The following is a 16,019-nucleotide window of genomic DNA, read 5'->3' as shown; positions in this document are numbered from 1 at the left end:
CCACCAACCATTTACAACAATTGTAATGAAAACTATATCGTCAATGTATTCTCGTAAATCTTGCAAACATTGACTACAGTGATTCATTCAGGAGGATCCTGATAATTAATGACAAACTTTGCCTCAAACACCGTCTCAGAGCTGTTGTCCCAGCAACAAACCGTCTGACATACCGTTTTCTGGAACACTAAAACTGTCAGCCACGGTTCTCCCGACAAAATCTATGGTGGTATTGGGCAACAGTGCTTTTGCGAAATGCACCCTGCATGTTTTTAATTGTGATGTGTGTCTGCTAGCATCTTGTTTAATGCTCTCTTGGCCCTGTCTCGCCTGTAAATTATTGCTCCTCTCAACATGATTATGCTGCTTACTGGATGGATGGATGGATGGATGGATGGATGGATGGATGGATGGATTTGTCAATGCATAACACCACTTACCCTCCTGTAGCGAAATGATGCTGAAACATTTTCTCATAACTCCACAGCACAGATGCTTGAGTGACTCTGGGTCAGGGAACGCTAGCTGCTGCACACAGAAGCCCATATGGGATGAGCACTGAAGAGGAACCAAGACTCAATAAACACGGCATTGGGGAGGGAGGGAGGGAGTTCAAGGGTGCGCTTGTCATGATGGAGGCTGCAGTGAGCGCTCCAGTGGCTGCTGGGGTTTTTGATGCTGTAATGTGAAACGGCTGGGAGAAGAGGACTACAATTCCCCTCTTTGTCTGGTCCCTGCCCCAGCGTCAACCCTCTCTCCTCTCCTCAGTGGACCCTCACTGTAGCCAAACTCATCATCTCCCCTCTACCATCTATCTCCCGGTTTCTGCCACCCATCACGATGCCTTGATCACCCATTCTCACTCACGCTCTGTCTAGCGTTACCGTTTTTCGCCTCATATCTTTCTTTGTTTTTGCTCTTTTCTCACTGTCTTCTGTTCTATCTCCACATTTCACCCCACCAAACAATTTTTACTCTAACCATGTACCCTGTCCTGTCAGTACACGCTATATCAGATATGTTTCCATAAAATAATCTCAAACCTGAGTAATATGCAGTGTTTCTGCTATCTCATCCTCTCCTCTTCTCTCTCCTCAGTCTCCTGTAGTATCTGTGGGCTTCGCCAGGTTTCATCCCAACCTGGTGGTGGGGGGGACTTACTCAGGACAGATCGTCCTGTGGGACAATCGCAGTCACCGTCGGACCCCTGTCCAGAGGACTCCTCTGTCCGCTGCTGCACACACTGTAAGACATCAGCACAAGAAACTGCAACTCAAAATACTGGTAGAATGAGGCACAGCTGATGTTTTTAGTTAAAAATATCAAATTTTTGCTTCAGTTTTCAAGCTCTTTCTAAATTTTTTTACAAGCTTTGCACTTTTACTCATTGCTGAAATGATTTGACCGTTTGTTGACCAGGAGAGGTGGTAATGTGATAATATAATTATCAGTAAATCAATCAAAAATGCCAATTATTTGTTAGTTCCAGCTCCTAAAGGGTGAAAATCCCCTAACTTCCCCTGATTTATATGATTACAAGTGGAATATCTTGATTTTTGACCATTTGTCTAACAAAATAAGCTATTGTTGGATGTCACTTTAAAATTAATCTCTGACCTAAATGAAAAAGCTTCTTGTGTTTTTATTATATCAAATCATTAATCTGTCATTCTCAGAGCAAAACAACCCTGCAGAAATAGAAAACAAACAAACACACACACACACACACACAAACAAACACACACACACACACACACACACACATACACACACACTCTTTACTGGAGCAGTCACATTTTCAACATGACTGATAGGACAGATCAGGTTGGACACTATGGTGAATTCACTGGCCCACAACAAATTACCAACCAATATACACAGCAATATCTTAAGACCTGCGGCCATTCATAATCACAGCTACAGAAGTCATGTAAGCACACACACATGCAAAAACTGCTTCACGTCGTCCACACTTTAGGTTTAAACTCCAACAATGAAGCTGCCACTCTCGTCCTCTCTGCTCAGTGAGTGCAGCCAGCTAGCATGGTGCTGATTGCTGAATGGATTCTTTGTGCTGCACAAATCAATTACTGCCCAGTAATGACATCATGGTTTCACACACTGCTGTCGTAAGGACCGATTGCACGCTGGCATGTGAGCCTGCTGCATCTGTACAAAGTCTCTAATGATGTCATGTGTTTGAGGGAAAAATTACATGATTATCTCAGGACCATGTTTGAAATCTAATTTTATTAATATTAGCAAATCAAATTATTGAAATATGTCACAGTTTCCTGCAGTTAGGAATTATCCTTTGTTTATTAAATAATGACAAATGTGCATTAATATGTTATGCCTCTAAACAATTAGACTAATAAGGATTTATGATTATGATCGCAATATGAGGCAGAATAACAAGCATTTAAGGAGGAAATGTTGTAGTCATGTAACAGTAGAGGTAAAGTACGAGATACTGAAAGCATATAGCATTATCTGTTATTCCATTGACCTCACCTATTGTATTCATGCACATGTGTGTCTTTATCTTTGTGCGTCTTAGCACCCAGTGTACTGCGTGAACGTGGTCGGCACCCAGAATGCCAACAACCTGATCACTGTGTCTACAGATGGCAGGATGTGCTCCTGGAGTCTGGACATGCTTTCTCAGCCGCAGGTACAAAATACACTCATCACATAACATACTAAAACAATTTGAGTTTTAGTGTCCATGCATCCTAGTAGTCCACATGTACATATTTTCTATAACTGCTGACGGATGTGTATTGTGCTTGTGAGTGTGTGTATGAAGTAATCTCACACTTCTGTGTGTTCATGTGCTGTAGGAGACCATGGAACTGGTGTACAATAAATCCAAACCTGTGGCGGTGACAGGCATGGCTTTTCCCACAGGAGACGTTAATAATTATGTGGTCGGGAGTGAGGAGGGCACTGTGTACACTGCATCCAGACATGGCAGGTTGGTGGACTCATACACCAAAAAAAAAAAAAAAAACATTACAGATAAATCTTTGCTTGTTCACTTTATATGTTTGGACTGGCCCATTTTATTTGCTTGGATATTCTAGAATTAAAACATCACCGTAAAATAATTCCAAAAAAAAGTTTATAACGCAACAAATGCAAAGAAAAGGATGAGTAAAAGGTCCAAGAATTATAAGTAGTATTTGAATGATTTTAGAAACATACAATTGAAGCTTTTCCCATCAATTGAGGGAGGTAATTGTTGTCAAAGCTCCCTCACTGTGCTGAAAATTAATTTCTGTAAGATGCATACCACTTCACCTCTTTGTATTTAAACATGTTAAGACCACTAAAACACTGCAGAACCACATAGTTTAGTTTTGTTTGTCTCACCTGTGTCCACCCTCTGCAGCAAAGCGGGTATCTGCGAGATGTTCGAGGGCCACCAGGGGCCAGTGACGGGCATCAGCTGTCACAGCGCAGTGGGCACCGTCGACTTTTCCCACCTCTTCATCACATCCTCCTTTGACTGGACCGTCAAACTCTGGAGCACCAAGGTATGGTGTGTGTATGTTTTTGTATGTGTGTATGTGTGTGCAAGTGAGAAAAAAAGATGTGTGGGGGGTTGATTGTGGACTCCAAGAAGATACAGGGAGAGAGGGAAAGTGTGTGTGTGTGTGTGTGTGTGTGTGAGAGAGAGAGAAAGTTGAGAGTGAGATTAAACTAGTTGGTGAAGGGAGGAAGCTGAGTACTATAGGTGAGCAACTTTTTGGAAAATCTTCTCATTATACTTGTGTGTCTCAATGCGCGAGCGCGTGCATGTGTGTGAGAATAAACTGGATAAATTCTGTTACTGTGTGTATGGATAGTATGTGGGTGTAGTGAAATGATTCCATAATAGTGACACAATTAGGGCTTTGGAGCCTTAAATATTTTGACCGGACTTTAGTCTGTCAGGTATAAGTCTGTGTGCCACCTTCAGTAAGATCTATTTATTATACTGTAGCTTTCAGATCTGTACTGAATAGCTTGACACTTCGAAGCTTCATTCATTATGTTGACATTTGAATTCCAAATCATTCAAATACGAAGCTACAGAGGTTCTTTTTTTTAAATTGTATTCATTCATCTTTTGAAAGTCATATAATTTGTTTGGACCTGGTATTTCCGTGCAGTTGCAGATAAAGATAGGTTTTACTAATATTGTCAGTGTCATACTATTTGTAGCAGCTGCATGGGATTATTTCCAACTCGAGTGATCCAAACTAGTAATGTGATCCAACCAGTTATAAAAGCCAACCTGCAGCACAGAACCTGCAAAAATATGCATTAATCAGCCTCCCAAACCTGACCTCACGCACAAACTGTCAGCTGTCTGCATTTAAGTTGCCACATTTGTCAGGACTTAGGACTAAGATAAGGTGCCTGCGTGTGTGTGTCTGTGTTTACACATCTGTGTTTGAGAGGATGACAAAGAGTGGAGGAGAAGGTGGAAGGTGGACTATTGCATGCAATGTTTCTGTAAGCTGTTAATGACTTTCTTGGAACACTGCTTTTCACTTTTTTACTCACCTTCCTGAATCCCTGACAGTGTCTTGTAAACTTAAGCAAACCTATCAGACCCCCAGGTTGACACACACGGCACGCACATGCATTTTGTGCACTCAAGCAGCAATTTAACAGTACCATCAGTCTTACATAAAAAAAATTTGATTTAATAAGAAAAGGCTAGCTCATTAATCTGAAGAATCACTTTATTCGAAATAAGGATTTTTTTCAAGGATGTTTTTACGGTGATGCCATCATAAAATATAACAAAAGACATTCAAAGCTTCATTTGAAAATCTCAATAGAAGCTTTAAATGATAAAAAAAATCAACTGTAGCTCAGTAGCAGATAGATGTGTTAGACATTAATGGTACAGAATAGGTTAACAGCCAGTGCAACAGAAAGAAGATCGATGACCCAAAACATCGGTGGAATGATTGCCTTTGAGGCCGAACTTAGGGCAAAAAAATCCTCTTCAGTTGATTCCTCACTGCCCTCACAGTAAAAGTGCAAAATTTCTCACTGTTACTTCAGGACAAAGAATAATAATAATTACACAGATGCTGTGCAAATATGATGTGAACAGGCATTTATTTAAATCATTTAGTTCGTCTTCTAGTATCAGAATTACAACCAGTATTAGTTTTCTTAACTGATAGCTGTTGATTTTAGTTCATAAAAACTGCACACAACTCATTCAGAAGTTTTTCACTGTGACACTGCCTTAACCCTGTAATGGTTAAATTAGATCAGCTTCACATATCATTCAGACTTCATCAGATCCTAAACTCTGTGCACCTCAGTCAGTCAGATTCCCTGAGGTGCACTTAGTGAGTCTAACGCAGGCACACTCAAGAGGCGGGCACTCCTCCTCTCGCTGGTATTTGAGTGACCTCGTCCACTCAGGGCATTTGTTCTCCTTTCAAACCGATGTGATGAATTCCATTTGGCGGCAGTTCAGTGGCAGTAAAAAGCAAACTGTCACTGTTTCTGTCAAAGTGAGTGTTTGAGAATTGAAAAGTTAGCTAATACATTCAAAGACACTTTTGTGGTCGTGGTGGCGAAGAAAAGGAAGAGTGTGCTGAGGTGCATTTGAAAATTCAGGATTATAAGATGAGACATTTCATTGTCAAAGGAGTACTTATCCTCAAAAATGAGTAGTAGTAGAGTAGCTCATTCTGTCACGAAGGAAATGTCATCAGAGTGACCTACTTATCCTGTTAATGTACTTAAATAAAGTAAGACATTCTGTCAAGTAGGGAATATCTATCAGAACTACTGTATGTACCTGTATGAATGTAGATAAATGTTCTGTCAGGTAGAAATTATCTATCAAAATAGCCTACTACCTCTAGAAGTATAGTTAAAAGTTTAGGGATTACCTATAGAAGTAGTAGGTCACTCTGATGGATTTTTCCTTTCTGACAAATTGATCTACATTTATAAAATTAGTAGGTCATTCTGATGGCATTTCCTACCTAACAGAATGAGCTACTTTACTTTAACTACATTTATAGAGGAAGTAGGTAATTCTGATAGATGCTACTCTTTTTTGAACTACATTTCAAGTAGGCCATTCTGATAGTTATTTCCAATCTCACACGAGAAGTTACCATACTTTTAACTACATGTATAGAGGTAGTAGGTCTTTCTGATAGATATTCCCTACCTGACAGAATGAACTACTCTATTTTTAACTACATTTATAGAAATGAGAAGGTCATTATTATCCTTAGCCCTTATAAATGTAATTAAAGATAGAGTAGATTATTCTGTCAGGTAGAGAACATCTGTGAGAATGATCTACTACTTAAATAAATGTAGCCAAAAAAGTCAATTTTTTAGGTTTTTAATATCTATCAGAATGACCTACTAATCCTATAAAAGTAGTTCAAATTTGAGTAGGTCATTCTTTCAGGTATGGAGTATCTATCTGAATGATCTACTACCTCTATGAATACAGTCAACAGTAGAGTAGCTCATTCTGAAAGCATCTACCTTAATAGCACAACAAATAATGTATAGTGTGTTTGCACTTTACAGTGCAGGCACCCTAAATTAAACCATATCACAACTTTGACCAGGTGATGCAGTCTGCAAACATAGGAAGAAGGAAGGAAAGAAAATAGTGAGAGAGGGGGAAATGGATTGTCGAGTCAGCAGTGAGGGCAAGGAGGTATGTTAAAGACAAAAGAATTACATGGTTAATACTGAAGGTGATGCTAACATTTACGGACAGAGGGATCAGCACGAGCAGGGTGGCAAATGGCAAAAACAGCCAAAAATCAAAGAGAGACCTATTCAGTACAAGGAAAATACATAATGCATATTGCATAATACCTCCAGCTTTATGCAAGATCCAGTTACAGCCTTCATCCTTGACTGTGACAGGCAGTAAAGCACTCTGATGAGTTTTAGCTCATGTTTTGCATGCAGCAAGTCCATAACTCTTGTGCGAAGGGTCCCGTGACACATATTAAAACATTTCTGTGGATTTTCATCAGAAGAGCGTGTTATTTTTCAGGATTTGGGAATTCCCTTTCCTTTAAAGGGCACCGCAGGAATGCGTGTCTGTCTCTTATCCCACATAACCCATATTTGTGTTTGGGCAGGCGGCATACCTGACTGTGTGTCTATTCGTGTGTGTGTGTGTGTGTGTGTGTGTGTGTGTGTGTGTGTGTGTGTGTGTGTGTGCAAATATAGACACACCACACATGCCTCACATGCACCTTAAGCAAGCTGCCTTTGCTTACCTAAAATCCCCCTGAGGTTTGCCTTCAACCCAACTGTTGTAACACACGTATGTATTTGCAGTGAATTCTCTTTGCATTCACGTTTGCCCTCACGGTTCAAAAAGGCCGTCACACAGAAGTCTCCTGATGTTTTCATGCTCGGCGGTGCAAATATTGTGGTTAGTGAAAACATTTGGAGTTGGCCAGAGTGTGAAGACGTCGCGACAGCTGGGAGTGGGTTTATGATTGTGCATAACTTGAACCGTCGTGCTCTCTTGACCCCAAAACCAGCGTCTACTAAGTGATTGGATGGAATATAATCGCTCCACTTTTGCTCTCTTAAGAAGTTAATTAAAGGCCTGCATCTCAGTCTGTGCAGGTGATTGTTAACAAGCCTGTGTGTGCCAAAAATGAGACTGTACTTTTGATCTTCACTTAAGGATTTTTGGTGTGGTATTCTTTTCCAGCACTGTTTGTGAAACATTTTCTCATTTGTGGACATCTCAGTCCCCTCAATGCATGCTTATGAAATGTGCTGTGAAGCTGTCGAGCTAGTGTGATGTTTGTGATGCCGCCAGGATGGAAGCAATGAAATTTTATGACTCTGGCTGCAACAGAGGTAGATGTTTTAGATCCCTCTGAAAGTCCAAGTTTTGTGTGGTTTTCTTGTCAGACTCTGTTACATTTTGAATTTTGAGACAGCAAATGCTAAAGTGTTGATTATCGTCATCAAAAGTTATTAGTTGTATCATTTCTATGGGATTTTAGCAGATTTTTATGGCATGGTCTAAAGCCAAATTAACATCTTAAGTATTAAATGCTTTAACGTAAGGCTTTTGTAAAATTCACTTAGTGTCATATTTGTTGAAACTGTCACAATATTTTTAAAGAAGTACATGAAACAGATCTGTCTGAATAAGAATCATGTCCATTCTCTTATTTCTGCTGCCTCCAATGGCATTTGCTAAAACCTCTCATGGCACAGTGCAGCCTAGTTTGACAGTTTGACTGAAGTTCACAGTGATTGACATGACTGACAGCTGTGTCAGAGGCTCCTCAGTTCTGAGTGGTTGTTTTTGTTTGCCTGTATTAAGGCTGTAGGGGCATCAGTGGCTCAGTGGATGGAGCAGGCGCCCTGTGTGCAGAGGCTGAGTTCTTGCTGCAGTGGTCACAGGTTCAACTCCAGCTTCCACCCTTTGCTGCATGTTGTCCCCTCTCTCTTCCCTTTCACTCATACATTCTGTCCTATCAAATAAAGGCGAAAAAATATCTAAAAAAAAAAAATACCGTAACCTAATAGAGAAGCCAGAGGAGTATTTTTTTTTCCCCTCTGTCACATTTTGTGCTGTTTTGATACGGGGACAGTTTCAGCAAACATGAAAAAAGCTTTTTTCTTTTTCGTACCAACTACAGCTTTAATTTGCATCCATTCATTTTCTAAACTTGGCTTTGCACTGTGATGTTAACTATCAGTATCCAGTGTGTCAGTGATGATTTTCCAGTTCAAACGTGCTAGAAGCTCCCCAGGAAAGATAATGACAAACAGTTACTTCACGCATGGCGCCATAAGGATTAAGTTTAATTTTAAGATTAGTTTTAAGACTTGTTGCTGCAGATTATTTACCCAAATCACCTTATTTAAGTTAGGTAGATTAAGGACAGACTGCAGTAAAACAGTAATGTTAAACTGTAGTGTACAGCCAAAAGGACATATTTAAGAAAGATGGATTGACATTGCATTGAGGCAGACTGTCAAAATACAGCAATATTTTAAATACAATTTGGAAATGTGAAACATAAGATCTAGAGGATGAGTAAAAGTCTGTGTTTGGGGGACAGTGACTAAAACAAGGAGAGGATAAGAGAGAGAACATAAACAAGAGTCGCTCAGCTGATCGAAAGTTGAAACTGAGGTGGATAAAAATGACCTCTGCTGTCACCTCGCCGGCTGGAAAACAGGTTCAATCGAGGCTTGAAATTGTCTGGGCTCTGTTTGTTTGTGTTTGTGTGTGAGAGAGCGTGCATTGCTATCTTGTGTGTGGGTCTCACAGCCTTTCAGAACAACTGTGGAGAGAGAGAGAGAGTAAAGGTGATGAAGAGCAAAAGAAGGAATGAGAGGAGGAGAGAGAGGGAGAGACTACATTCCTTCATTTGCTCTTTCAGCCAACCTGTCTCCTCTCTTCCAGCCCTCCCACTCTACCTGTCAGGAATGCAGTTTGTGAGCCTCTGGAATCCCAACAGCCACTCTGACAGATGGAGATACACACACACACACACACACACACACACGTTTGTACTAAGCCACTTATTTAAGTTATCTTCCATCCTTAATGACATTACAAGCAGTAGGATTCAGCTACAGGCTGCGTTAACAAAGTCAGTACAGCTTGGGGTCAAAGTGAAAAAACAATGGAATGCAATGATGCAATGGTAGAAATTCGTCCATTGGTAGAGATTTGACAACACCGTTTTTCTTCTATGGGAGCTATTTGGTGCTTTTTGTCCCACAGAGCAAATGCACGAGAGACTTCGCCAGCCATGCGGCTAACTTCCGCGCTTTTGCTCTGCTAACTTGAATGGGGATAAAACGATTAATCGTGTAACTCTTCTAGACTTTCGAAATGTGCAACGAGTCAATTTGCTGAAAAACATCTATCCACTAACTTACAGGCAAAAAAAAAAAAACGAATGACAGACCCTGAAGTCGTAGTTGTAGTCAAGCGCACTTCAGTTTTATTTTTTTTTTGTTTTGAGTTCTTTGGGGGGTTTATTAACCTCGATTCATCATATGTGAGGCAGCAGTTTTCTCATCGGTATGGACGTTCTAAAGAGAAGAAAATACTTACATGTAATGAAGTCAAGTATGATAATTGTAGAGCACTGACAAGGCTATTTTTCAAACATAAAGCATCCCGCTCACAATCAAATAAAAATCTTGGATACAAAACTTATTGAACTTTATTTTAAGTTAAAAGATGCATATTTACTTTTATATTTTTTTGTACTTTCAAATATTGATATCAGTGTAGGCCTAAAAAATCCTGTATTGGTCAGACTTTACATACACACACACACACACACACACACACACACACACACATCCTATATTTCGTCCATTGTCCAGCCCTCCTCTTCCTCCTATTTCCATCCCTTCCCATCTCTCCCTCTCCCTCTCAGACAGCTGTTGTGTTGAGGTTACAGTACACCTTGTGGAGGGGCCCTCCCTTTCATCTCTCCCAGCGGTTTTATGGTGCTGTGTGAATGTGCTAGGCTTTTTAATTAGGCTCTGCACCCAGACAGGCCCCAAGGCTGAGGCAGCGCCACTCTGTCTGAAGCTCACTCACTCCCTCTCTCCATTCCTTCTCTCTCTCTTCTCTTCTCTCTCTATCTCCAGTGTGTCATCTTCTGTAATCCCCAACTCTCTTTTTCTAAGCAGTGCTTTTTTCTCACCATACACACCTCTACAGATATCCTCTTTTTCTCTCTTTCAGCACAACAAGCCTCTGTACTCATTTGAGGACAACGCAGACTATGTGTATGACGTCATGTGGTCACCCGTACACCCTGCGATTTTCGCCGCCGTGGATGGCATGGGCCGCTTAGACCTGTGGAACCTCAACAACGACACTGAGGTGTGTGTGTGTGCGCAGTGCGGGGTGAATATAGTTGATTATGGGCGTGTTTTCAGTATCATCTCTTTGCACGTTGATGTGCGTGTGTGTGTTTGGTGTCCTCAGGGCCTGTTGCTGGGCCTCAGCCCGAACCACACAACCAAACACCCAAGCCTTTTCCCTCCCATCAACCCCCTCACCACCACCAACCCCTCCACAGCCCTCCCTACACACACACACACACACACACACACACACACACACACACACACACACACACACAGTTCAAGATTCCCCTGTGGGCGTTTCCCGCAGCCCTCGCTTTAAATCAAACTGGTTGACAGCTCCTCATCCAAGCTCCCACCCAGACGTTCCTCTAACATTCATGCAACCTCTGTCCAACGTTCAGGCAACCTCAGGACCCCACCACCTCGTCCCATCTGCCTCCCACACTCGGTTCCATCAGTGAAATACACAGATGTGCAGGAGACCACGAGTCAGAGAGCCCCAGCCCTCAGTCCGCAGTCCCATGCTGGAGATGGAAATAATAAAATGAGAAAGTTCAGGCCACGGCCTTCTCTGTGGATTTATTTTTGGAGGAGAGCATTTGAGGCCAGTGAAGTAAAGATCATCGTGTTATTCAGTTTAATTATAGCGTCAAATATTGAATAAAATTAATGAATATATAGAACCAATCCCATTTCAAGTCCCTCCGGGATTTTGCAGTGTTGCGATTGCAACAGTTTTAGTAAAATCAGCCAACACCTGTGAATTATGCGTGACCTTGCAGTTTTGTCCAGTCATCGCAATTTTACCGCAGATTTGACTATTTAAAACAGGTAAAATCTCATTGCATTGTAGAGCTGCATGCAGGTTCTCTCTCTCTGTGTTTATGATGACACTACTGCTGTGCCTGTGACAGAGCCGCACACGCTGACATTGATAACTGTTAATATCATACAGCTTACTTTACCCAATGTTTATCAATGGGTTTAATGACAGAGTCAAGCATTTCCCTGTCAGTGTGAGATTATTGGGACTGTTTAACAGCACGACATCTGATGTTTGCTGCTGCTGTTGTGTTAAATCATTGCAGCCAGGGGGAGCAGCAGCAGAGCAGCCTAACGGAGATAGTCCTTCAGCGCTGCTTCAGAACGGCAGCAGCAGCTAATCGTCGGCGATCAGCTCCGATCTGCCGCCCAACCATCACAAATACTTTCAATAAAGCATCCCCTCAATACCCTGCTACTTCTGCAATCGTTGTCGATAGTGTTTACCTAAATAGATACGTCTATGGCAGTAACGGTATTATCGCAATTACGTTGGCCATATATCGAGATAGTTAAGCATAGATGCTCACGATTGGTTCACAACCTCAATTTTATGCTATTAACCGATCAAACAAACAGACTGCTTCTTACCCGACTTCTAGCGATGCTCAGTAGGCTAATAACAGCAGGCTTTGCTCCTGCCCTGCAGCTCTGCACTCATATTTGTCGAGCGGTAACAAGTGCAGCAGCTTCAGCGACTTTAGTTAAACTTCAGCGTCATATGCCATCAAAGGGGGGGTGATGTTGGCATGGAAACAGTTTGAAATTCAGGACTGTCATGCACAAATCAGCTAGCTAGCTAACAAGACATTGGCAAACTACTAAAGATTTATTTTATTATGTTTGTTATAAAGAAAATACCATAATGCATTGAAATGACATTAAACCATGATAAAACAGTGATTATCACAACTTTTAAATCTTTATTAGTGAAGAAAACACATTCGTAGGAGGCTTTTGTTGCCTGTGCAGCTATTTTGCTGATGATTTCTCATGACACTGGGTTTGGAGTGTGCCATGTGGCCCTATTCCTCTATCCCAACAAGAATTTAGACACCCTTCCCCTAGACATGAACATCCAAAATAGAGAGGTAAGGGTAAAGTTGTAGGGGCAAGGGCTGTTTTGGGACTGAGCCATAGTATAAAATAAAACAAATAACTTTTTTTTTTAAGCGAGTAGGAATCACAGCTAAATTATCTTTGGCTATTTTACTCTGCACATCATGAAGAGTGCAAAGTTTCCTATTCATTTAATAGCTTTTTTAATGGAATAGTTTGATTTTTCAAAATAACAAGAACCTAAACTATTTCTTCAAGACAGAAAAAGTTGAAAAGATATCTTGAGTCTGAAAACCATAGTCTTTTTCAACTCTGATATGAGAGTGGGTACCGAACCTTTGATCACTCAGGTAAAAGTAGGGATAAAAGGATCCTCCATTCTCCTTCCCACTTGGTTTCCATGGAGACAACACCCACAGAGCCTTCAACCTTAATACAAGTCTGCATCTCTACAGATGCTCTCCTCCCTCGCTCATAATGCTCTTTCACTCTCCTCCTTCTCATTTTCCTGCAGCCCCTTCATAGCGTCCACATATAAAACTCACTTCTCATCTCCTCGAGTATTATGTTACATCTCAGTCTCATCTAATCTCTCTCCTCTCCTCTTATTTTAACCCCGAATCTACCTCACTGATCCCATCACTAGTGCTGTGTCTTCCCTCTGCAGCACATATGACAATTTTCCCATGCTCCCCCTCAACAGCCGCCTTTTCACAGACAGAGGAAGAGTTCATTATCGACGGCCTAACTCAGCTAACAATGTGCTTTATGAGAAACATTTGCTCAGACACACACAGACGGATGTACCAAACACATGCACGCACATTCACTCATACACAGTCAGTCTAATAGCAACAGACGTCCATTGTTGCCGTCATATTAAAAACACACATAACGACACTAGCGGAGCACTGCGGCGCGCCTGGTTCTCATTTCCAGCACACGCACGCAGACATATACAGCCAATTTAGAGCGCTCAGTTCAGATCCACTCGGGCGGAGCGGTGGAAGCTAGCAGGCTAATGGCAGTCAGTCTGTGGTTAGCGCTGCTTTAAATACGCAGAAGCTCGGTGTGTGAGGCGACATGATGCCAAGGCCTCTGTCTCCACTGGTGACATGTGTCAGACTCGCCTGCCACATGTCAGGAACAGTTTATAGAAACACTGCAGATGGTTTTAGGTTTTTAAAGGTGCAAGCACAAGCACTGCTGTTTACTAAAAAGAGCAACAGCTCACCCGCAACAGCAAACATGAGCACAGTTATTATACAGTAAATAGCGCTGCGTGTGTGTCCACATTTGAATGAGAAGTTGTAAATTTTGACGGCCATGTTTGTCTAAGCTCCTGAGTATTTGGATAAAGTCATGCTGCCGGTGTTGTAAACTAGTTCTGTAAATTAGACTGTAATGGCCCACTGCTCCCATTTTCCAATAAACATTAGGAGAAATAGCTTAAACTGCAGTTAGGGCCATTAAATGAAAATAAATAAGGACTCAAGAAACAATGTGCAAATGTGCATCTTTATTTCAGTGCATTTTTTGTTAAAAAATGAAAGGAATTTTATGTTTGTTTGTTTGTTGTTTTTTTTATTGAGCTGCGGTATAACTAACAAATTCACATTCATCAGGCTACATTCATCAACGAGGAAAGTATAAAGAGAACAGTTTTAACACCACCTGCCTGCAGGCGGCAGCCTGGAGGTGATGTTGCTTTTATGGATTTATTGTTGGGTGTCATAAAGGTTTATGTGGCTCATTAGAGGCTCACATACTATTTTATATCCAAAGTGCACAATGTGCTGTAATCCCATCACTTTATCTTTATCACAATGTAGATTTAGATTTAGCTCTGATAGGTCTTGCCACTTTCTTGTGTCACTGTGGTGTTTATTATATATATATATGTAGATATATATAGGTCTTCAGCCTATTGATAAAAAGTATTGATATCCTAATATCAGAATTATCTGAGCTAAAAAATCTTATTCCTATTGCAATTACCCAACTCAACAAGCTGCAGGAGGGCGACATGCATTATAGGGTATGTCAACTCATAGACCGGGCACCATACACAAGAACGTGCAATATACGTCTTATTTACTGACAGATAATGCTCATAGACTTTTCGTATTGTTTTTTATTGTTCTGTTCTTTAATTCTATTTACATTGTACATTTACATGTTTACCGTTTACTGCTAAGTCATACATCCCAGTTTACATGAAACATCTGATTGGCATGAATGTAATGTGATCATAACTGAATTGTTTAATTTGTTTTCCACCAGGTGCCAACTGCCAGTGTGACTATTGAGGGTGCTTCAGCCCTCAATAGGGTCCGCTGGTCGTCGGGGGGGAAGGAGGTGGCTGTGGGCGACTCAGAAGGCAGAGTCTGGATCTACGATACTGGAGAGGTATGGATAATATTCATGTAGTTTTTAAATGGAATAAATGCATAATGCACTGACTGTAAAGCAGAGACATACTGCGTGACTGTGGGCAAAACCTTTGCTGGTACACAGAAAAATAGTGCAGTGTGAGCACTTCTCTTTTTCACAGCGTATGCGCTTGTCCCTCAAAAGTTTTAAAATGTCTAAAATATAATTCTATGAATGTTAGTCCTTAAAAGTCATTAAATAGTTTTAAACTTGAATTAGTGAGGTTGTAATTGCCACAAACACTTTATTTAATTTATTTTATCTATTGTTAAATCGCTTTTTGTCAGAATAAATAAGCTCTTGTGCATGAAAGTCCATGTTTCTGATGTAACAAATCTTTAAACCTACCACTGGACCTAATTTAGTCTTTTTACTTACCTGTTGAAAAAAATTAGATTAACTTCACTCGATGTAATAACCATATTCCTACATAAAATCCTTTGTCTGAATGGGACTGAATGTACACTAACCTTTATGCTTATCTGCAGTGGATCAATTAGAAAAATAAACATTGTCAAAAGAATAGTCCTAAATTTGGTTAAAAATGATCCTTAAAAGGCATTTAAGGGTAGACAAGTACAATTGTAATCATCACAAAATAATAACGGTGACATTTCAAATTGGGTTGTACTTGGGCTTTTCTCATATGAGTTTAATATTTTGGCAGCCTGCTCGGGTTAAAGAGAAATTCGCTGAGTACATTGTTTTTGCATTTACCGTGGGTGCGGTGATGCATGGTTTTGGCGGCTTTAGTTTTCAAACAATCAAAGATTTAATTACAACCCTAAGTACCAAAAGCATGAGTGAACTGCAATGACCAAAAT

General features: G+C 40.7%; 1 protein-coding gene across 9 annotated transcripts in view; it reads left to right on the top strand.

The window, feature by feature from the left end:
* LOC121957634 (cytoplasmic dynein 1 intermediate chain 1) overlaps positions 1–16,019 on the top strand; it is a 65,769-nt gene that overhangs the window by 47,319 nt on the left and 2,431 nt on the right. For all 9 annotated transcript variants that reach the window (XM_042506326.1, XM_042506333.1, XM_042506328.1 and 6 more), the window contains 6 exons: positions 1,099–1,245; positions 2,561–2,674; positions 2,844–2,977; positions 3,395–3,539; positions 10,754–10,894; positions 15,046–15,171. In XM_042506326.1, the coding sequence (XP_042362260.1) occupies positions 1,099–1,245; positions 2,561–2,674; positions 2,844–2,977; positions 3,395–3,539; positions 10,754–10,894; positions 15,046–15,171 (807 nt within the window). The remainder of the gene's footprint in view (positions 1–1,098; positions 1,246–2,560; positions 2,675–2,843; positions 2,978–3,394; positions 3,540–10,753; positions 10,895–15,045; positions 15,172–16,019) is intronic.

Source organism: Plectropomus leopardus, chromosome 18, assembly GCF_008729295.1.
Source record: "Plectropomus leopardus isolate mb chromosome 18, YSFRI_Pleo_2.0, whole genome shotgun sequence".
NCBI lineage: Eukaryota > Metazoa > Chordata > Actinopteri > Perciformes > Serranidae > Plectropomus > Plectropomus leopardus.
Note: the sequence above shows the minus strand (reverse complement) of the source record. Positions and strands in the feature narration are given on the sequence as shown.